Source organism: Atractosteus spatula, chromosome 7 (assembly GCF_055471065.1).
Source record: "Atractosteus spatula isolate fAtrSpa1 chromosome 7, fAtrSpa1.hap1, whole genome shotgun sequence".
Taxonomy (NCBI): Eukaryota; Metazoa; Chordata; class Actinopteri; order Semionotiformes; family Lepisosteidae; genus Atractosteus; species Atractosteus spatula.
The window spans coordinates 52,058,885-52,082,394 of NC_142712.1; the positions used below are offsets into that span (position 1 = coordinate 52,058,885).

The 23,510-nt window shown below is 42.4% G+C and overlaps 1 protein-coding gene across 4 annotated transcripts in view; it reads right to left on the minus strand.

Annotated features, from left to right (window-relative positions):
• crtc3 (CREB regulated transcription coactivator 3) overlaps positions 1-23,510 on the minus strand; it is a 36,838-nt gene that overhangs the window by 4,333 nt on the left and 8,995 nt on the right. Inside the window, exons 3-14 of one of the 4 annotated variants that reach the window (XM_088921858.1) lie at positions 21,705-21,833; positions 16,996-17,057; positions 9,635-9,697; positions 8,685-8,791; positions 6,062-6,100; positions 5,427-5,512; positions 4,282-4,331; positions 2,622-2,839; positions 1,440-1,705; positions 906-1,232; positions 540-623; positions 217-421 (exon numbers count right to left, since the gene is read on the minus strand). In XM_088921858.1, coding sequence (XP_088777984.1) covers positions 217-421; positions 540-623; positions 906-1,232; positions 1,440-1,705; positions 2,622-2,839; positions 4,282-4,331; positions 5,427-5,512; positions 6,062-6,100; positions 8,685-8,791; positions 9,635-9,697; positions 16,996-17,057; positions 21,705-21,833 — 1,636 coding nt within the window. The remainder of the gene's footprint in view (positions 1-216; positions 422-539; positions 624-905; positions 1,233-1,439; positions 1,706-2,621; positions 2,840-4,281; positions 4,332-5,426; positions 5,513-6,061; positions 6,101-8,684; positions 8,792-9,634; positions 9,698-16,995; positions 17,058-21,704; positions 21,834-23,510) is intronic. The other 3 variants (XM_088921860.1, XM_088921859.1, XM_088921861.1) reach the window with 3 other exon arrangements.

Consider the following 23,510-nt stretch of genomic DNA (forward strand, 5'->3'; position numbering starts at 1 on the left):
ACTGGTTACAGGACAGTGTGGAAATACAGCTTCCTTAATGAGTCCATCAGCACTTCCTACTTTACAGCTACGTTCCCCCTGCAGAGGGCTCCTCCTTATTTTGCACTGACAAGCTTTAGAGACAAAGTTGCTCTTTCTGCCTACCAGCCGCTGAGCCATCAGCGAGCTGAAGGCGGGCGACCCTGGCTGCGCACACATGTCGCTGGGGCTCCGTACCAGTCAGAATGATGTTGGGGATGCCCCCTCCGCAGTTGGAGAAAAGCATGTTCTGTCTCATCTGCAGCGAGTCCTGCAGGTTGCCATGGCTACCTCCCAGCCCCATCATCGCTGCCTGGGAGTAGGACAGGTTGGAGCCCGGGTCAAAGTAGCTGCCTCCCGGCATGGAGCTCATGGCACTCTCCAGCATGCTGAACTGGTCAAGCTGGACGGGAGAAAGAAAATACGACTCCGATTCCATTTCAGCTTGCTGTGGAGCTGAACAATGTAGTCGAGCATGACCATTTCTGTGGAGAAACAAACTGACAAACACAAAGCACTACCTGGTAAGACAGGGACTTGGACTGTCGATTGGAGAGCTGGGGGTCCATGAAAGGATCGCTGAAGAATGCCCCCATATTGTTATGCTGTGAAAAAATACAGGGGAGAGAAAGAGATCAGTAAAATCTTTATTTAAGATTAAATGATAAATGCAGTCTGTGGCTTATTTACATTTTGTGTCATGCATGATACAGCATATGCTAACACCATACAACGGAGTCTGGAAAGTACTAGAGAGACATAACAATTTCTCAGTTTACACTTATAAGCCCAAATTAATTCTGTTTCTTTTTATTCCATTATCAGTACAGGATTGATGGGATACCCCATAGCCCCGTGACTATGTGTGACAAGTCCATGCCACTCACACTGGAGGAATTGAGGTCAAGAGGCAGGTTGTGCAGAGGGGACACTGGCTGTTGGTGCTGCTGGTGCTGTTGTGGCTGGTGGTGGACTCCCTGCTGATGCGGATGTTGATGATGTTGTTGATGTTGTTGTTGTTGATGTTGTTGATGTTGTTGATGCTGCTGCTGCTGCTGCTGCTGCTGCTGCTGCTGCTGCTGCCCTGGATGATGCTGAGAACTGTTCTGCAGTGGCTGATGGGACTGCTGTTGCATTGGCTGCTGGGATTGTTGGTAGAGAGGGTAGGGAGGGGGTGGCTCCATTGGCAGGTTGCTGGTATCCAAGGCAACCCCCTAACAACAGCAAAACAAGATCACAGGTGTCAGAAAAACTGCATGGGGTCAACCTAACAAAAGAGGCAGTGCTATTCATACATTGTGAGTTTACATCAGAAGGGATTCTGTAGCTACAACTACTTCTTGTGCTTATAGTCCATTAAAAGATAATGTGTGATAGCCAGAAGCGCTGCCTGAACAACACAGAGAAGTAACAGTGCCTACCTGAGTGATGGGGGACAGGGAGGGCGACATGGTGGGCGACAGCTGCTTGACCAGACCTCTGCGCTGCTCCGTCCCGGGGGACAGAGTGAGGGGGCTAACGGGCGTGGGGCGCCTCCTTGGGGAGCTGCCTATGCTGCCCGAAGGGGGGCTGGACAGCGAGGAGAGGCGCAGGGACGAGTGGATGGAGGGGTTACTGAGAGACGAGTGCAGCTGGGAGTTGTTGAGGGAGGCCTGGATGGAAGGATTGCTCAGTGACGAAGAGAGACCTGTGGCAGAAACAGACAAACACAGTACAGGAGAGAGAAAGAAAAAAAAGGAGGGAAGGGTGACTAAAAAGACATGATCATTTAGGCACAGCCCTCCTAGGTCAAACAACCGAGAAGAACATTTTTATAATTATGTGAAGAATTGGTTTTGTTTGAGTGCGAGTACACTGGGTATAACACGAAAGCACTCTTTCGGGTAAGCAGGCCATTATTAGCCTTCATTGGCCAATTTTTTTTCACTAATTTTTCTGCATTCCTCTACCCCGAAAACAACCCACTCCTGACCCCTGTGACACAGATCATTTGCACTTTAAGTGCATCTCCCATCCCCTCTAACTGGAGAGCACAGCTGTTGGCGTGTCACCAACACTGGGGTCAGGGGTCAGGTGTAAACTTTCCCTTTGGGCTAGTGCCAAGCACCACCACATTCAGCTTATACAGGGCTCAGACATGCTGCCCTGCAGAGGGAGGAAACTGGAAAAGGGCTGGGACAGAGGAAGCCTTCGATTCTGATTTCATGACACATGCACAACTTGTTTTGGTTTATTACAGATGACCCAATGAAGTCTGTGGAGGGGTGAAAAATGTTTAAAAACGCTATTTAATAAGTCTGAACTGCCTTTATCATTCCTGATAATGACTAAACTCACAACACAACCAGAGGCAAAATGCTGTAGAGGGAAAGGGGATGGTTATGCCTTTATGATCATTTTGCTGTAACCAGCTGACAACATTTGCGACACTGTTGATGCTATTTGGTTTGTGAGACCAATAAGTCATGTTAGATAGACAGAGGTTACTTAATATGAAATGTTAAGATTGAAATCATTCAAATTAAGTGATAAAACAGATGATCATTCTAAAAGCCTCTAAGCCCTGTGCTCATTTAACCACATTTAACCTTCTCTCTCTGTACCTTGTGAGTTTCCAATGCCCAAATGCATCATGGCAGCAGGCAGGTTGCCAGTGCTGCTACCCCCACTCAGGTTGGGGTACCCCCCATCCTCCGGGTCCAGAGGCGTGGGCAGGGGCGAGGGGAAGTGCAGGTTGCTGAGGTCTGGCAGTGATCCTCCTGTGTTTAACGTCCCCTGGAAATGGGAGAGACCAGCATTCTGTTCCGGGGACGGGAATATACTGTGAGGGAAAAAAAGATAGGGGGCCTTAGATTTGTAAAGAAATGTCCTTGCAGATTTGACTACACGATTCTTCCTCGGGACACTAAAACTTGTTTAAACATACAAGATGGTAAAATAACCAGTGGGCAGTGTCAGACATTCAGACTAACCGGGGCAGAGCGGTGGCTCTGTGGCTAAGGATCTGCGCCTGTGGCTGGAAGGTTGCTGGATCAAATCCCGCAGCCAGCAGAGGAATCCTACTCCGTTGGGCCCCTGAGCAAGGCCCTTAACCCCCACTACTCCAGGGGTGCCATAAAAATGGCTGACTCTGCGCTCTGACCCCAAGCTTCTCTCCCTGTCTGTGTGTCTCATGGGTATGCGAAAAGACAAATTCCTAATAAAAGAAATTGTATATGGCTAATAAAGTGATCTTATCTTATCTAACCAGTAGAAAATCCCATGTGCATGTTTTGGATATTACTGCTAGGATATGTTGATGGGAAACATACTGTATGCAGGCAATAATAAAACCACAGAAATCACAATAAGCATTGTACAGGGTATACAATTTGTAACAGTAAGAGTGAAAGGAATAAGCTGAAGGTCACTTTGCTTATGAATTTGCAAAAACAAAATAATTTAAGGTAATCAACCTAAGAACACACAGATACATAGCACCACAATTACATTTGATTGTTTTTATTTCAAGATAATACTTCTTTCTCAGGTTATTTTTTTCCTTACTTTTTTCCATGTTATTCACTGATATTATCCTCCTACAATACAATCCTGGAGTGACATCTTAGCTCTCGACAGTAGTTTTGTCTTTGAATCCATTAAATATTGAAGTGACATAATTATGCTTTTAAAGTACTCAATGCCACCAGTATAAGTAATGACATCAAAAGGCCTGGCTACATTCTTTGCACATTACAAATCAAACTGAATATAAGAACAGTATGAAAGCAGTATACTTTTACCTTATCAGTTAACTTCTCATAGCAAGAGATATGAGTCTTTACCTCGAAACACTAAACTTCTGAAGCTGATCTCCATAGCTGCAGTTAATACAGTTAAGCCCAATATTGCCATTTTTGTCAGTCATTCTTTTAGAATTGCTTGAGTATGTCTTTTACATTGTAAAACAATGTAATATTATTTCCGTATAATGCAACACGTTTAGAAATAATCTAGTAGCTATTGTGAAATGACATGATGTTAACTCAGAATAATGTAATATATTTTTCTCAGTACAGAGAGCTCCCTTAAGCTTGCTTCAAAGACTTCATACAAGAAAAAAAATATTTAGCTTTTTTCTGAATCTTGAGTCACAACTATGCTGCTAAGTGATAAGAAACACAGAGGCTATGGTAATCATTTGCTCTGCTTGAGGCTCTTGTCAGGCAGCATGTAACTTGCACCCTTCCTCCTGTTGAAAAATACGTCAAGAGTTCAACTCACTTGATTCCAGGCACTTCACAGGATTTGGGGCGTGAAGACAGAGACTGAACCTAACACGATGAAACAGAAAGAGATTCAGTTAAGGAGCGAAGTGGGCACATCATCAAGATGGAGAGGGGAAATGAGATCCTAGGGCCAAACGATCTATGTTTTCACTTCAATAAAAAGACAGCAGTGCTTCATTTAATGTGGAAAAACAACCAATTCATCGGGAAACCCAAGACGGAACAGCAACAGAACCATTACTCTATAAGGCAAGATATAACTCCAGTCTAGCTTAATATCTTACAACATACAATGAAAAGCAGCTTTAAAGCGGAAAAAGAAAATTAATTGACCTCAACTGTGGCTTCATCCGGACTGAACAAACATAGCTATGCCTTTAATCTTAAAGCAGGCTTCTAAAAAAACTTTTTGAGGACCATCTTCTAACGCTAGCCAGCAGCTATAGCACACTGCAACTCACTACTGGCAAACCCCTGAAGTGCGACCAAGTGTGAGCCTGGTCAGCACCTGGATGGGAGACCACCTGGGAAAGCTAAAGTGGCTTCTGGAAGAGGTGTTAGTGGGATCAGTAGGGAGTGCTCACCTTGCGGTCTGTGTGTATAATGACAGGGACCCTATACTGTAATAACAAATTGTGCTGTCCTACGGATGAGATGCACAACTGAGGTCCTGACTCTCTGTGGTCATTAAAAATCCCAAGGCGTTTTTCCAAAAAGGATAGGGGTATTAACCTGGTGTCCTGGCCAAATTTTCCCCTGGCCTTTACCAATATTGACCTCGTAATAATCCCCATCTATCAAGTTCAAGTTTATTGTACCAGAGTACAATGAAATGCTTACTTGCATGTTTTCCTCACATTACAAATGACGTAACAGATGACATAGCATTGACATAGAAAATGACATCACTCGGTGTCATCACTCTGATCTCCTCCCCACTGATAGTTGGTGTGGAGTGAGTGTACTGGCGCACTTTGGCTGTCATCGTATCATCCAGGTGGGGGGCTACACATTGGTGCTGGTGGAGAGGAGTCCCTATTACCTGTAAAGTGCTTTAAGAGCAGTGTCCAGAAAAGTGCAATGTAAGTGTGAGGAATTATTATACATTATAACTTTCTTCCACCTGTATCTCTCACTCACCTTCTTGGCCTCCCACAGCTGTTTGGGCAGGGGCTTACTCACCCCCATTAGGCTCTCTTCGTTTGGCAAGGCTGGGAAGGAGAACACTGGAAGCAGGAGAGAGAGATGATGAGTTACGTGATGAGATGTAGGGCCAAGTGTAAGAACAAGTACTCTTAGCACAAAACTGAGTGGCTCTGAGTCTTTCGAGGACAGAGGACTCAAGGCACTCTCCAGTGTATCAGAATGTAACTGCTTGAATAAATCACTGTCTGCGACTGAATGAGTGAACAAAAGACGCCCCAGAGAATTGTGTAATCCGCTGGCTGCCTCACAGGAGACCATATGACCTTTTCTTAGGGAATAGATATGTAGGCGGAGTCAACAGGAAACAGAGAGGAGCTGCCAACCACAGGAAGAGCACTTTCAACTTAGGCTCAGGGTCAGGGAGAGTGAAAGAGCACTGACAGACTGGTTACACTGACAGCAACAGGCAGGATCTCTGAAGCAGAACACACCCAGAGGCAGCTGAATTGAGCAACTATCTCAGATTGAATTTCCTTTAATAAACAAGTCAGTCTGCATTTCAAAGAAGTCACTACCATGCTAGGCAAGACAAGTGTCAGGATGACAACAGCAAGAAAAATGTCACTCACCTTCTCCTGAGCCATCCACATCAGCTTCATTGACGCTGGCTGCAGGAGAACCACCAGCAAAACCAGAGATAACAAAAAAAAACCAACAAAAATAATAAAGGCATCAAAAAGATTCCATGATGAAAGTTTAAAAATATCTACTACCACTCCCTTGTACACATCACTGGAGATGGCTGAGATAACACATCCATACCCTCAACAAACTCAATCTACCTCACTGAACAATAGTCTAAAAATAAACAGTCACAAAGAATTCACGTCTTCTTCCTTAACGTAAACAGGCAAATTTAAATATATATATAATTGTAAAGTTTGTCAAGCCATTTTTATACTTCACTGTCACTAAACCGGTCGGTCTGCCAGTAAGCGGCTGAATCATCTTGTCTTGTTGCTGTTGGTTCTGAAACGGTGTGGTGTGGGAAAACACTCAGAGCTGTGTGCAATGTGAAACCTGGCTCTGCTACTTGTCTGCCATGAATGAGAGGGTAGAAATGAGTGAAAATAAGCTGTGACCACAAGGCCCAGCGGGAGAAATAGAGAGAGGCATTGTTTTCACTGCTCGGCGAGAACCCAGAAGACAACAGGGCTCTATTCTCCTACCTTTTAGTTTTTCTCTATTGCTGCAGGCTGGAAGCCAGCTTTCTGACAAAGCGTTTGTCTTCTGTTTTTTTAAACCTCTGCAGAACTATGTCATTTTTTAGAAAGCAGGACTATGTTTTACAATGAAAAGTCTGCTAACAGACTTTACTGGACCCAGTGAAGAGCCGGTTAAACTCAACTTAAAACTCAATACTACGACGTATATCTTGGTTCTGCCATCACAGACACAACAAAGAATGTACTCCATCACAGGGCCCTGTTGCACCAGACAAAGAGGAGAGGATATTCTGTTAATCCCTTAATTGTCAATTACACCTCATCTATTACGTAAGGAATACTTTTTACATTAAAATCCGACTAGCCCAAATCCCATCTGAAGTCAATTATTCTCCACCGTGATCTGTGGGAGAGGACAAATGCCCTGACATGCCCCGCTAAGATGGCCCCTCCTCCTGTCCGAGCTCATTAGCACAGACAGTCAATTAGCTACCAGCCTCCAAAGAGATTTCTTATCAGTAGGAGAGGCCACACGGCATGGGACTCTGAACTGCAATGTCACATCAGGCAGGGACAGGCCTGGACGTGCCGCACAAATCAATGGCATTTAATTTAACGTCATTTTTATGTGGCGCCATAACATCAGACGTACTGCGAGGGAGGAAAAAAAATCAATAGAAATCTGAACAAAACTCATGAAAAGTAATTCCAGCTGACAATCATTTCAACAGGTGCCTTATTATGTTTCTCTCCTCCAGGCACTGTGTGAAGACACCTGCTGAAAAGACTGCTCTGCCCATCTGAGGTTTCTTCAGTTGCTTTCTGTTTTGATCTTACCCCATGTGCCCCAGATCTTTACCAAATATCCTGTTTAAACTCGTCAGGTTATCAAACTACAGCCTGATCTTATCTTTTATGGCTGGAATCTGATAGCTCCTCATAGCAAGGCTATGCGCCAGGCTTGTCAAGAACGTCAGCTGAAGTGCAGTGCTAAGTGCTCCTTGGGAGAGAGTAAGGACCTAGAAGGAGTCTTGTATGCCTGTGAGGTCGGGAGGAGCAAACATTGTCCACTACTTCATGTGCTCAGACCTCAAATCTGTACGAAGGGAAGCCATCTCACCAAAACCCTTTCTAACTTTATATGCCCAGTTTAGATTCTGATGAACATTTCAAGCATTTTGTTTTGCAAGTAACCAGAAACAGAAGTCTACAAATACTTTCATGTGTTAAAAGCTTGAAGTGCTTTCATGTGTTAAAAGCTTCCTGTGGGACCTGGGTAATGCCTTGATAGCACTGCCCTAACTACGAGCTCCTTTGAACGAACTATCACATTTCGACTAGCACTGTGTTCCAGGGCAGACATATTCTAGCTGCAGAGATGCATCTTGTGTCATACAGGATGTACTTTATGCTCTCTGTTAATCAGTGACCCAGTGGTTTAAACACAAATATCAAAACAAGCAAGATCACCTTGACAGAAACGCTTCAGTGCAGTTCAAGTGACAGCAACAGCTGGTGGTCAGTTCCCTGTGCGAGCTACACTCCCTTCTGAAATGCTGTTTTTACCTCTTATGAAAGATTACCTTGGCTACTCTATTGCAGTATTCTTTGACTTTTGTTGTGGCCCCCATACTGTAGGAAACCAAAGGAAAAAAGAGAAAGACCACAGCTGTAGTGCGAAGCACAATTCTTAATTTGTTTCTCTGCATTTTATAACAATTAAGTGGCAAGAACAGTGGACTGTGCTCTCCACAATAAATGCGGGGAAAAATGTAGAAAAGGAAAAAATCTCTAAAGTAAATTTTCTTCTGTATTTTTGGACTTCTTTACACTATGAACTCAAAACCCCACATCTTTTTTCCTGAAATGAATAAATGAACAAACAGCCCACAACAATCCCACAGTGCCGTGGTACCTTTAATCTTGAAATAGGCTCTGGGTGGCACCCTCCCCTCCACCTCAACCCACCCCCACAGTAATCCCTTTGAAGGTGGAGATTAAAAAGGATGAGTGGGCCTTGTCTCACCATTGCGCTGTGGGGGCCCTCTGCCCATCTGCTGGTTCATTCCTCCAAAAGAATCCTGAGGATTGGGGTTCAAGGCGCTCGTGTGCAGGGCAGAGTCTGAATTCGTCCTTTTGGGGTTGGTGGGGTGTGGTGTGGAGAAAAGGAAAGACAGACACATTAGACCCTTGACAGCGGCTGCTTCTTCTTCACTGTACAGAAACACTCATTCAACTCTGCTGCGATGAATCAGGTTTAGGTATAAGGGTCACTGCCACCTTCCGCTTGCACACTCACTCTCAGCTTCCTTCCAGGTAAAACCCTTTAAGTGCTCTTTACTGGTCGCCAGAGCCTGCATTTTGGCTTGGAATCCTCTTTCAGGATGGATTTTTTTTCTCAAGGAAGATAAAGGGGGTTCTTTCTGTGCTCAGTATGGGAGATCACAGAGATATATAGTAAAAGGCTCAATTCTGGTACAGAAAAAAAAGAGTTCCCTCCAGGCAGCCAGTTAACACAAAGGATTGGGTCTACAAACACATTATAGTGATTCAGGAACTACATCAAACATCCAACAAGATGTTCAGAATATGATGGGGGAAAAAAAAAACAACATTTGGCGCAATACTTAAAGGCAATTCATAACTCGTGAAAATGATATGGTGTCACACTTACCAAGTAATTAACCCCTTACATTAACAGGATTAGAAACAAGTGTGTTATACTGCGCAAGTCATACAACATAGAGAAAATGACAAATGTTCCAAAGCGAAGAACCCCCACAAGGATGTTTGTCAGACTTAGTTACCCCCAAATTAAAACCTTGTCAGGATTCAGAACAAACTGTGAAAGGAATGGGGAAACATGGAATAAAGGATGATAAAAATAAAGAGGAGAAAAAAGATGGAGGGTGACAGAAGGAAAATGAAGATCAATCCAGATGTAGCAGGTCTGTGTGAGCAAAGGTCAGAGTTCACCTGTTGAGCTGGGATATTAATCTAAATCCGGGCCTTTTCTCTTCGCTCCAGGACTGCTGCTCCCTTCAGAGATGGAAACATCACAGTTTACAATCCCAGGCCTCGCCTGCACTGCCCTGGTCGTGGTTAGTAGGGGTTGGGTTAAGAGCGAGAGGACAGGCTAGAAAGGGTCAGTTAAGTTCTGAGCTTAACTGCAGTGAGAGGGAAAGACAAAGAAGCCCAGAGGACTGAAAAAGTATTAAGAATGTCATAAACCATGCTGCCACCTTAAAACAGCACACTGCACTTCCATTAAGAAAGTGATACTCAGCTTTCAAAACTCTACATTTTGAGACCATAAAGAAGAGATTTAAGCAAACCTCTGATTAAACATCCAAAGAAGACCATTTTATTTGTATCTTATTAACTTGCCAATCAATACTTCTTCTTCTCCTTTTTACAACAGCATTCAACATGACAATTCCAGAGTTATATCATAATGCCTAACACATATAAAATCAAATAGAAACTGAAGGGCAGCAACAACAGTTTGTTCTGCTCGTCTGGTCTACTTTTCCTCAACATTGAAGTCTTTCAGATGATTGACTGGAATTTCAGTAGCTTGCTATTCCAAATTTCACCGGCAGGGGGAGATACGTCTCTGGGAGATCAAGACATGGTGTTTTGCTTTCCCTTAGAGGTGAATATAAAATGAAAGTGCAACTCCGAACTACAGAGCCAGGAGGAGTCGAATGATGCTTTACGGGGCTTGCAACTGCAGAAACACTGCAGTGGTATCCTTGAGATTTCTTAAGGGAAGCCAGCAATATGTACTTCAATTAACAGAAAGGGTTTATTTGCATGATATAAACTGATATTAACTAGTGTTTCTACACAAGGTCAGCTTTTCTCATACTTCTAGGCATTTTTTTCTCCTCCTACCTCCAACATGCTAACATGAAGGTATATGTTGGGGTACGTACAATGCTCTGTTTATAAGGATTTCTGTAAATGAAAATCTACAGTCTTAAATAGATGGCAACAGATAAGAAGGTACGTATACACCATGGAAGACAAACTCGATGAAGATATATGTACATTGGTTATCAAATGTATCCCCCCCCCTGGACTTTTTCCACATTTTACCATGTTACAATATAGAATCACAATGCATTCATGTGTGATTTTTTGCCATTGATCAACATAAAACACTATAATGTCAAATTGTAAAAAAAAATCCACAGATCCTCCTAAATTAATTATAAATATAAAACAGAAAATAAGTGATTGCATCATTATTCACCTCCTTTTACTATGACACACCCAAATATGTTCTGGTGCAACCAAGTGCCTTTTGAAGTCACATAATTTGTTGACTGGAGTCCACCTGTGTGCAATTAGGGTATTTCACCTGAGTTCAGGATAAATATAGCTATCTCTGGGAGGTCCCACAGTTGATTAGTGGGAGAGTGACAAACAAAAACTACATCACAAAGACAAGGGAAATTTCAAAGTAAATCTGGGATACAGTTATTGAATGCGCCAATCAGGGGAAGTATATAAGAACATTTCCAAGGTATTACATATCCCCAAAGCACAGTAGAGTCCATTTGAAAGAAATGTAGAAAATATGGCACTATATGAAAATATGAAACTGTGAAGAATAGGGGGTCCTCAAAAAATGTATATCCAGGAGAGAAGAGCACTAGTCAGGGAGGCCACCAAGAGACCTGTGACAACTCCGAAGAAATACAGTCTTTCATGGCTGAGATAAGAGAAACTGCACATGACAATTGCCCGGGTGCTTCACAAACACGAGCTTCAAGGGAAAGTTACAAAAAAAACCCTACATCAAATATCGATTATACTTTGCCAGAAGGCATGCAGGAGATTCTATGGTCTGATGAGAACAAAATTGACCTTTATGGCCAAAATGTTAAGCATTATGCTTGGTAAAAAACGTAACAACAAACATTATTCTTTGAACACCAACACTATTGTGAAGCATGGTGATGGCAGTATTGTGCTATGGGTATGATTCGCTGTATGATGGCCTGGAAGACTTGTGAAGATTGAAGGAAAAATGAATGCAGCAAATTACAGAGAAATGCTGGAGGAAAACCAGCTGCAGGCTGCAAGAGATGTGGGACATAACATTCATCTTCCAATAGGACAATGACCAACAGCATACAGCTAAAACCACACTGGAAAGATTGAAAAAGAAAAAAGGAAAATGTTCTGAAGTGGCCCAGTCAAAGCCCAGACCTAAATCCAATCCAGAATCTGTGGCAGGAGTTGAAAATTGCTGTTTACCAACTTTGCTACCAAATATTGACTCAAAGGGCATAAATACTTCTACAATTAGTTATTTTCCATTTTATAATTTATTTAGGAGGATTTGTAGAATTTTGTTTTCACTTTGACACTTTATAGAGCGTTTTCCGTCAATCGAAAACTCCCAGTTAAATTCTGATTCCATATTGAAACAATAAAATGTAAAAAAGTTTGGGGTGGGGGGGGGATACTTTTCATAGCTACTGTGAATGTCCTATATAAGTCACTGGCGAAAATGTTTTACATCCATATAGATTTAAATATGAAACACTTACATTCATGTGCTTCAGTTCCATGCACAAAAGGGATGTGACATGTTTATCACTGATTTTTTAATGAGCTTACCATCCTCACCACATATTAATGATTTTTATTGGAAAGAGACGCAACCTCTAGTCATTTCTGAGCAGGTCCTATGAAAGAGGTATGCTTGGTATTCCTAATGGCTCATTTCCATTAGGCGCGAGTCCCTTGCTGATCAGTAGGCAGCAGTTTACAAGCTCTCTCCTTCAGGGGTTAAATCCTCAGCAGGGCTGGGCCGAGAGAGGGCTCAGTCTGGGAAGAGCTGGTCGAGGCAGTGGGAGAGCGTGGGACAGGCAGAGCAGCAGTGACCTGCACTGCTGACCCGGCCCAGCTGTGCAGAGCGGATCTCCGCGGGGACAGACTGCCGTCTCTGACCGGTCCCGCTGTACCCAGACACAGGCCGGTCCCGCTCCTCTCCGGGGACCGCCACTGCCCCGCCCAGAAAACATGCTTTCCCTTTTCTGCCTCTCCTCTGGGAGACGGTGCTCTTTGGAAAAAGAAAAGGCCCTCACTAGGCCTCTCCATCGTATCCCTTCCTTTCCCTCTCTTGCATCGTCTTCAATTTAACAGACTTTATCCTTGAGTGCAACAGAACCTTTGTAGATGACATTATGCCTGATTCTGTCTCATGTCCGAGTCTGAAGAGGTTTGCAACTATTGAACTTGGATAACTCCGCATTACAACATCAAAACATTTTAATGCAGTCACTAAAAAAACTGTAAGATGGGTATCAGCCAGTGATCTAGGACTCAAAGCTTCCATTATGAAATTATCAGTTTATAAAAGGAGTCAAAATTCAAATCCTAAATTCAAGTCCTTTTATTAAAAAAATGATGAAAATGACCATATAGTCTCTGCTACAACTTTAAGTATAAGACGGAAGAAGCTGACTCAAATTTAGATTGTACACGATGCATATGCAGGGCCGTATTTGCTGGGGATGGGTGTTTGTGTTGTGCACAGATGGGCTGCAAGATGCAGATGGTGTGTTGAGAAGTCTGGGAGATTCAGAAACAGAAACTGAAATACAGTAGATGGCTTTCATTATTCAGCCTGATGCAATGCCATGTGTCAGGAATCTCCAGTTAGTTATACTGGCCTGTTTTAACCTATGGCAAGACTTAGGATGTACTAGTGTTTCTGCTTTCTGACATGCCTGTCATAGCTACTGCTCACTGTACCAGCCACCTGACTTTTCACTCTCCTAGGAGAAGGGTTTAAATGACTCTATTCAGAGCTAGCAGGTGTGTAACCCAGCTCCAGTTTCAATTAATGCCTGCGGTGTTACCAGTACTTAAAGGAAAAACGAAAAAGCAATCACAGCACGATTCAATGTGGCGCTATTATGAAAACACAGCTTGAGAGCTTTTTGTGCACTTTGAGCATTTGGAGTAAAACTTAACTTGCAGTGTCTAACAACATATTGTGAACTCCTAAGTGGAAACAGTCTTGGGGAGGTTTGTACAAATTAGATTATTGAATAATTTGCTTTTTGAATGTACAAGATGTCTGGAACTATTTAACTAATGTAGTAAACAAGAATAGCATTTCATCATGACACATCTATATATACTGCACTGCTTTACAGGCTGAGTATCCACTTACTTTTTGACAGAGGATTACAGCACAATAAAAATCCACCTGAGAAATCTGCCACACATTAGGAAACCAAGGTGAAGTTGCACTCTCCCAGCTGCAGGAACCAGCTGTGTTGTCTGAGGCTCTGGTCACGTAAGGGTTAACAGGCTTAATGGATCCTCTCCAATGTGGCCTGCAGTAATGCGCCGCAGATGTTGTGTTAGCTGTAAACATTTCCCGCTCCCCACTCCCAGGGGGCTTCCAGCAGTATCTGTCTCCCAATCCCTTCAAACTCAGCCTCGTAACAGCCGAAAATCCTCTGAAACCTCTGCAGCCTGTGCTATGCCCAGTCAGACAGGCATGAAATCCAGACCTGAGCACGTTCTCCTCTTCCCCACACTGTCCAGAATCTGTCCTCTTCCTCACTATATCTCCTCCACACAACACAGTCCAGACTGCTACTGCTGAATCACACGGCTAACACACAGGTCTTCTCTCTTAAACCTGGATAAAGGAGTCTGCTTAGCAAATAAATAAGGATGATCTGTTCAACCGCAAGTGAAAATATGAATAAGAGTTTCAATTTGGGGACAATATAATTCATGACTAGCACTATGCCTGATTTGTTTTTACACAGAAATCATGACCATAAATTCTGTTGGTCACAGTCTTGGGAAACAAGTCACTGCCTGATTTATTAACTTTATTTGTGCTTACGTGAACACTACAGTGCCTTTTGATGACCAAAAACATGTTCTACTCATAAAGAATCAGGCTGAAATTCCCTCGGACACTTTTTAAGTATTCAACAGAAAGGTAATGATGAGTCTCTTGGCTTCTGTGCAACATGCTTTCCTTCATATGCAAAGATTTCAAAAGGCTGTGGCCCTCTACATACACACATTTCATCATGACCACTCACACTGGCTATTCCCAGTTTTGGCAACCCGGAGAGGCAGCTGCTGAAAGTACTGAAAGCCAACCCAGAGCATCCAGCCTGCACAAAATGAAGGGGTAACCTGGGGTAACAGGAGGAGGAAGGCTGCCTTTGGAGAGCTGCTGTGGTTAGTAGTACATACGCTTTGGAAAAAGAACAGAAAAGCAGCTACAGCAATCTGTGCTAAAAACGGCAGGTTAGAATCAGAGAGAAATATTGCTGGTTAGTACTGGGATCTCACCAGGACTGGAAACACTTGAAGAAAATTGATAATCAAAACATCAACAAATAAAAACAATTTTTAACCTCTTAGGGTAGGTCTTAAAAAAACACAGCTCCAATTTCACAAAGCATAACCTACACGCACATTTCCTCAATGATATGTTATTTTACACGGCCTCAGTGTTTGGCAAGTGTTTGAAGCACCTACAGCAGTTATTTTTGCTAAAATTGTCTTTGACAAAGAAGCGTATGTTCACGACAATCTGATTGGAACTGCACTAAACATAATCATTAGGTTTGGCAACAGGGCTCCTTGATGGACAATGCCATTTGTTACTCAACAGCTACACTCCCATTGAAGCATTAAAAAAGGGGAAATCGTGCTGTGGAATTTGTTTAAAGGTGCCTAGTCCTTTATGTCTTAATACCCTTCAGTCCAGTTGTGGGTGTATGATGACCCACCAATTAGCACAGGAACGCAAATGTTTACAACACAAATGACTACTGTTCCTGCATTCTATAAATCATTCACCCTCAGTATGAATTACAATATTTATCATTACACTGCATTCATAGTATTAGTGCACACATTCCCTTTGGCACATTGCAGTTCTCTGAGAACTCAGAAGAGCACTGTGCGTGGGTGCAGACCAGTAATGTCGTTCTTCTTGGTTAACATACCCTGATGTTTTCAAATACACATATTTTACAAGTGGTAAATAATAAAGTCCTTTACTGAGCTCTGAAAATTCCAAATATATCTTTACAAAGGGCTTTGCAGGACTGGCAGTAAAAAGCTAACCTTTTAAAATAATCTTTTAAAAAAATCTAAAATGGACATGGACAGTGTCTAGCAGAATAAAAAAAAGAAGAATCAGCTAAACTCTCCATATAGAAAGTAGACCACTACAATAATGACCCCATTTAATGCATATATAGTATCATTTCTACTTCTTAAGACATATGTTAATATTGATTTATCTACCAGTGGGCATCAGACCTGTGTGAAGGTGGAACAATGGAGCAGGGGCGTGGACCCATTTTGCTTTACTAGCTGTATTGTACACAGTAGGGAACTGATGCTCCCTCACTATAACAGTGCAATGAGAAGCCAGGCTTCATTGTGTCCCTCCCTATGCTGAAAAGAGCCACACTAGATAGAACAAGAGGAGTTCTGGGAGCTTTTTATTACAGGCCATAATTCACTTACTCATAAAAACAGGAAAAATAAAACCAGTCCAACCAGCCTGCTTCGAGAAAGAAAGCTTATAGCCAATTGAACTGAACTGCAGAGAGATGTGGTTTGCGTGTTGTTGTTTTTTTTTAATATAGCTAATTGCTATTCCATTTGGTGCAGCGCAGAGTGAAGAGAGAGTATTAGGTATTCCCCACAGACGACACACAAGCACGACCAACAGATTCCTTCAATGTGTCATCTGACCTTTAGCCAAAATGCTAATCTGTTAGAAATACCTCTGTAGGTGTAGCTCTCCCCAGGCAAAAATACCAGCCTGGCTAGTAGCTCACTGAAAGCTGGGGGCACACAACGCTGATGAAACTGAAGTGCAGTATAATTAAGATAAGCTTACTTTGGAAGAAAAAAATCCTTTTGCTTTTCATTAATAAACAGTATAATGTATATAATTATATCAAAAATTATTTGTAATGCACTGCTTCTACGGACATTGAAGGAAAACAGTAAAAAAAATGCTTGATTTTTCAAAGATATATATTTTGTATATGGTGTGGCAGGACAAAAATATATTTATCAATCTAATCAATCTGTACATTTTTTGTTTCCCTATTCTCAGTATTGGCTAAAGTTCTGAGTCCTGGCCAGGGTCTGCTCCAACCAATCTGTCTGGGGTTTATCATTGATGGGTCTGAACAAAGTGTCACCCAGTTCTATTTAGTCGTGGCTCAGATTCTACAATATGTACCCATGCTTCTCGCAAGGCTTGTGGACTGAACCCAGGTTTGGATAGTCAGTGAAAATGCAGCACTCACCTTCTCCAGCTGTTATCAGGGGGTGGAGACAGGTACACCGATCCGTATGGAGAGCTCTCAACGTTTCACAGTCAAGGAAAACTCATCTCAAAGGCAACTCACACGAGGACATTCAAACCTTCAAGTACTTATTAAATCAAAATCCATAATAACATTAAAACAACTTAAGAACTGTTTTACCTGTACATCACCATAGACTGATAGCAAAGCAACACAACACAGCCAAGTGCCAAGAGATCTAGTAAGAGACAAGGGACTGGGAAGGCATTGTTCTAGAAGCTAGAACCCAGAAGCCACTGTGGTGTAATTGTAGAGCTGAGAGACTGAGAGGCATTGAATTCCATTTATTAAAACTGAAGGGCAGGGAGGCAATATAATACAACTGCTTAGGATGACAGCCTGGAGAGGCAGTGAGCTCAAGAGATTTGCGTTAAAGGTCTGGGGGAAGTGTGGTCCAGTGGTTAAATAAACTTTAAACCGATTTAAAAGAAACAGATAAATAGGCACAATTAAAACTAAGAAAAACAAACAAAAAAATCCACTGTACTAAAGACAAAACATATGACTTTCAATAAAGTCCTGGAACAGGCAGACTTGAACAATAATACAGGCTTGATCAAAGGTCAGTGAAACAATGGCAACATTATCGACCCCTTGCAACTGTCAGTGTTTAGTTCCTTGCATTGTCCAAGAGAGAAGCACTTCAGACAAAGAGCAGGAAAAAAAGTCCTGGCACTTTCACCATCAAACATCTGCTCCATCTTGGAAGACGCAGTCATTTCTGTTAAAGCAATGAGGAACTTGCCAGTAACAAAGTCCCTTGTTCATCAGGAGATGGAAAACACAATGAGATAAGCACTGCCTACAGTAACTGCCTAGACCCTCAAAAAGTCAGATTAGTATTTGAATTACCAAATACAGTGAGCAGATGCAGAAATTTAAATAACTTGAAAACATCACATAGAACAATTACAGTGAATTGCATAGATATTTAATTATTTGATAACAGATCAAATATCTAAATATACTGCCAACAGGCCCACAAAACGTGTCAAGACACATACACACAGGATGCTTATGTACTAATCAAAGAGAGATGCTGACACGTTTTCTTTATTCTTATACCCAAAGCCGGAAGACATGGATTAAGAGGGAGATTTCTTCAGTTTTAATTAGCCTTTAGTTGTTGTAGCCATGGGAAGAGCCAGTAAGCAACAGGTATTATATGACCACAAAGCCACTTGCACTCATCTGAGGGGATCCATATGGTTCAATGCACCTTTTTAACAAATCAGAAGAATTGTTTGATGGCTTTTAGAAATCCACTTCAGCAGATAAATGAATTAATGGGGAAATATTAGCTTCTGTGGAAAATCTCTAGATAACTTGGTTTTTTCTAAACACAAAATCCTGGAGATCAATCAGTGAAACAGATGCACTAAATCAAAGACACAGCTGGTAATACATAGTACTCTGCTCATTTATCCCACCTAATGTAAATGCAGTTAAACTGATCTGTTGAAAACTGGACTTCGCTGTAGGAGACATCTGGTGCTTAAAGGAGAAAATAAAATCAGATATAATAAAATGCTAGCCTCAAATTCAATGAAAAATGAATGGAAAAATCCTAACCACAGCACTGTGGACAGTGCATTAGTATTTGTACGTTAATTCACTGCTCACTAAATGTGAATAAGCTGTTCACCATTATGCACAGACAGCTGCAACAAATTCAATAAACAATAAAGAACTTGAAAAGTCTAAATACACACAATACTTTTATGACAAAAATAATAACACTCTTTTATTTTATTATGTGCAGATTTAACCAGAAGGTTTAACCATTCATGTAAGCAAATGCTGGCAATATTTTTAAACTGCTTAAGCTCGCACTTAGGACCCTATGGGATGGTGTTCATGCCAGAGCAGTCAGAGCTGACTGCTAGCAGAACTGTTTACTTTCTTAAGCACATTCCGTGATGATCCTCAGAATCTAGGATTAATTCTTGGAAAGCTGACGGAGAAATGGAACGGCATCCCCCTGAAATCAGAGTGGGCCAGGGAAAGAAAAGGAAAAGGAGGAGGAGGAGTTATAGGCTGGCATCACAAGAGTGAAAGAAATCAATTCAGTTTCCTTTCTTTCAGCTTTGAACTCCATTTGACCTTTCCATATTCAGAACAGCTCCTGAAATTAAACAGTAAACTACACAAAAGACACAATCCAAGAGCACTGTGCGTTGGGCACGTATTTAGTCTGGTAGCCTCTAACTGTTCCCAAATATACTGAACCTGAAGGCAATACCTGAGTGTCCAATGATTAAAATGCAGCTAAACTAAATCTTGAATAAGGACTATAGTGTCTAACTGCAAATTAAAGCAGTGGGAGAAGGACACTGCAAACAGGCAATAACAATTCTCTGAGGTAGGAGGAGATGGGAGTGGTTATTCCTGCATTTCTGGCTCGGGCTGCCGGGAGTCAGAGGGTTATCAGCGTCTTTCCCTGTAAGTGAATCAAGGCAGTAGCTTTTCACGGAGCGGAATTACTCAAATCCAAAGAGTGTGACGTCAGGCAGTGAAGTGCTTACATAACACTGCTGCCTCCAAACAGCATCACGCACTCGCACATCTGTGAACCTACAGGGATTAACCCCAATGGGACCCAGTTGTTTGAGCTCTCATCGCTGTGCATGAATCAAAGCTTTCTTTGAGGATTCATATCTCCTCCTCAGCCTCTGACAGTTTCTATAGAAACCCTAGAGCGGCAGTGTGCAGCCCTAGAGACATACAAAAAGACATAAAGAACATATGTGGTATCCACCACTCAGTTGTTGCCTTGCAAGGGGGTCAGATCCCCTCTGTGATCATGCGAAGACACATGGGAAAGAACTGTAGGACCTGATTTCTAAAAGTCCTCTTTTGTGAAAGAGCTTGCAAATTTATCTCTGCCAATCTCATGGTTTAGCAAAATGTGACATGTCTGTTTCCTGACAAAGTTGCTGGGCCAGGGACTGTACTGACTCTAATGGGATCACCCCCAGCAACACCCAGAAGCGGAGGCTGGGTTTGCTTTAATGTTCCCCAACATGGGATACACTCCTTCCATTTCTGCAGACAGAGCTTCAGTACGTGTTGTACAATACCTCTAGATGGCTTTGCTGTACACCTAAGAGCCCTTTTGATGGTGTGGTCAAAATGTGCTAGTGAACAACAGACTCGGAGTGAAAAGTCCATGTGACTTTTCAGAAAAAAGACACCAGCGATTCAGACCTTCCATTTAAGATCATCAGCTTTAAAAGTAAAACAATGCTGCTGCTATTATAACAGTTTAGTACTGATCCAACTTGGAAGACTGTACAATTTTTCCGGCTGAAGCCAAACTCCCTTGGTGAAATGGTAAAAACTGTTTAGATTAATGTGCTTTGAACAAATTCCTTGATACTTTGTAAATCTACCCATAATAAATCTTAATGACACACTCATGCCAGGTCCTGTAGTTTCTCAAAATACGTCACCCACCATCTCCCAAAGTAACTCAGGCCGTGAATGATATTTAATACCTGAAAGCGGTGCTCTGAAAGGCCATTGAAGGCAAAAAGCAGGCAGTGTGCTCATAGAGAGGAGGCAGACAGAGGAAAGCCGAAAAAAAGAGAAGGAGAGAGAGAAAGAGGAGAAGAAAGGCAAAGTGAGGAGTACGAAACAGAAGGTGGGATTGGCTGTGCCCGCCCTCCCGTCATGAGCCCATTCCCTTGGAAGGTGAAACCAGATCCAAACACAAAACCCCTTCTGTCTCCTCGGGCCTGGTAAGCCCTAGAGATCACAACACAAACAAACCAGCCAGCCAGCCTCCAGGTAACCTCTCTGCCTTTCACACTTTGGGACTCACGGGCCTTAACATACGCAAACACACCACAGATATCATTAGATACCCTGCGCAAAAACACATCAGATCTACAATCATCCTCAACGGCCCCCTTTACACCCCCACAATTGTGCTGTGGAACTGCCTTGGCTATACACTGACCAGCTCCAGAGCCCCAGGCCTGTGCACACAGATGCACCCACATGTACAGAGTTCACTCCAAGCATGCTAATCCTCATGCACCCTGCATAAATAACACTCTAAACAACTTCTTCCCATCACCCCAAAGGCACTGTACTGCAGGAAGGACTGCTGTATTACATTATGCATTCCTTGTTTTGATATAGTGCAGTTAAACTGCTATTAATCTCTTCCTGGTATGACCAATATATTTGGTATAGATCTCTGTTACACCAAATTCTCAGGTTGCCCTTCACGACCCCATTTATACAATAACAGTCACACATCCTCACACACTTTATCTGCACATTAACAGTCCACTTGACAGCCAAGGGGAAGTATTCAGGCAGCTCTCTGAAGGTCAGAGCTGGGATCAGTTGCCTCTGCTGATCAACTCTGTGCGCCTTCAGGAGCCTATCTACACCTCTGTGGCATGGAGTCCCGATTATTATTATTGGCAACTGACAGGAAATTGGCATTGATGGGAAAGCTGAAAGAAGGGAGAGCAGTTTTGTCTCTGTTCTTGCTGCTGCACTATAACACACAAAACACTTCCCTTGCTTGAGTACTGATGGTGAGACCCCGTTTGAAGACGAAACTTTGGTCGCCCTGGGACCGACCGCTAGCGCTCTACCCCTGGTGGGTAGTGGGCGGGCTGGTGAAAGGATATCTGCCGTCCATGCTTGTCAGCAAGTCTCCGGTGAGGGGAGTTGAGGCGGCTGCGCTCTCTGTGGACCCTCTCCACCAGGCCGTGGTGTCGGGTCCCTCGCACGCTGTCCAGACCGGAGGGGAAGCCACCCTGCGGGGAGACGTGTACAGCACAGACCGCATTCACTCGCATTTCCTAAACGCACAAACCTCCACACAACCCTTCAGGGATAAAGTCTGTGTCCAATTCAAAAGGTGGAAAAAAAAGTGTCCCAGTCCCAACGGAAATATTTGGGTGTTTCCAGTCTGGTTTTCCAAAATTTCCAAGAAAACATGGAAATGTGTTGCCTGTTGTGTGATCTGTGGATGTATTTTCCATAAATGAAGGTGGAGAAGTGAACCTTTTTTCTGTTTCTGTGCTGTTAAGGAATTTGGAACTTAATGCAATATGCACTTAGCATTTAAACAAATCATTGTGGATTGTGAGGCTGAGCTCCTATTCCTTGATTGTCTCTCTCATATTCACCTGAACTCTACACACAAACCTTACATCCTTCTTATGTAGTCACATGCCATAAGATGTAAATTAACAATGGGCTGACAGGCTATTTAAGAATATGTAACAAAGTTCAGAATGACATAGTAAGATCACTTTAAAATACTAATATTAAACTAAAGACAACATTATCTGGGGTCCTGGTATTGGCATCTTGATTCTCCATGCTTCAGACTAACATGGAGTTCTTTGTTCACTTCATATACACTGTAACTTCATTTTCAAACTTGATTAGAATATTGTACTTTCTATATAAAATGTGCAGCTCGTCTGCCCTACCTGTAATGTATCCTTTGCATACTGAAACGAGCTGGTGCTAGCTTGCAAAAAATGAAGACTAAAAACACAACGCCACAATTAGTAAAAATGCCGGGCACTGTTTTGAGTTAATGGCGCTCTTTTTGTCCCTATTACAAATGAGAGTCTACTAGCCAGTTACTGAATCCTTCTGACCAGGAATTCAGACTGTCAGTTCATTAGACTATAGTCCTTCCAGGTTTCTGAACTTAGTTTGCCCCTGTATAACATATTGTCACTCACAATTACTAAGGAATGTTGGCTCCTAGATGAAAACTTCTTGACTCAGCAGTAAATCACAAAAATGCTGTTACTTCTTTGGCATCACTAGTGCTTTTAGTGAGGTGCTTTACTAGTGAGGTGCACATGTACTGCGCTATATCATAATGTTGTCTGACATACTTCAAAGGAGTTGAAATCAAGCCACAAACTGTCTGGCATGTCTTTCGGAATGGCACAGACTTATCAACTGCTGGACTGATGACAAGACTCAATAATTAGTTACTAGGGAATGTCCCTTCTCAGTACATTCAGCATTATGAATTAATTGACAGAATCAATTAATCCTGGAAACAAAAGGAATTCTTATATTTTCTTGGGCCATCTGGCTTTTCCAAGAAAAGGATTTTCAGTGCCTTAGGTTGACAGGGGATTTTGAAAAATCTTGAGAGAAAAATCATTTGGACATTCGCCGAGCACTCACTTTTCAAACTCGAGGAAAAAATAAGCAAAATGGGAAATGGGCCACCTTCTACGATTACAATAGCAATAATATTCCACAGCGATATGAAAAGAAGACAAAGAGCAAGATAAAAATGGGTTCACTGCTTTACAATAATCATCAAAAAGAGACAGCTCGGTGCATTTCTCCCAAAGGACACCAGTTAAACACCATATTGATGCAGCACTGGAATCTACTTGCACCCACTCCAATTCCAGAAGCAGGCTTTAAATCCAGCGTATTGTGTATATTGT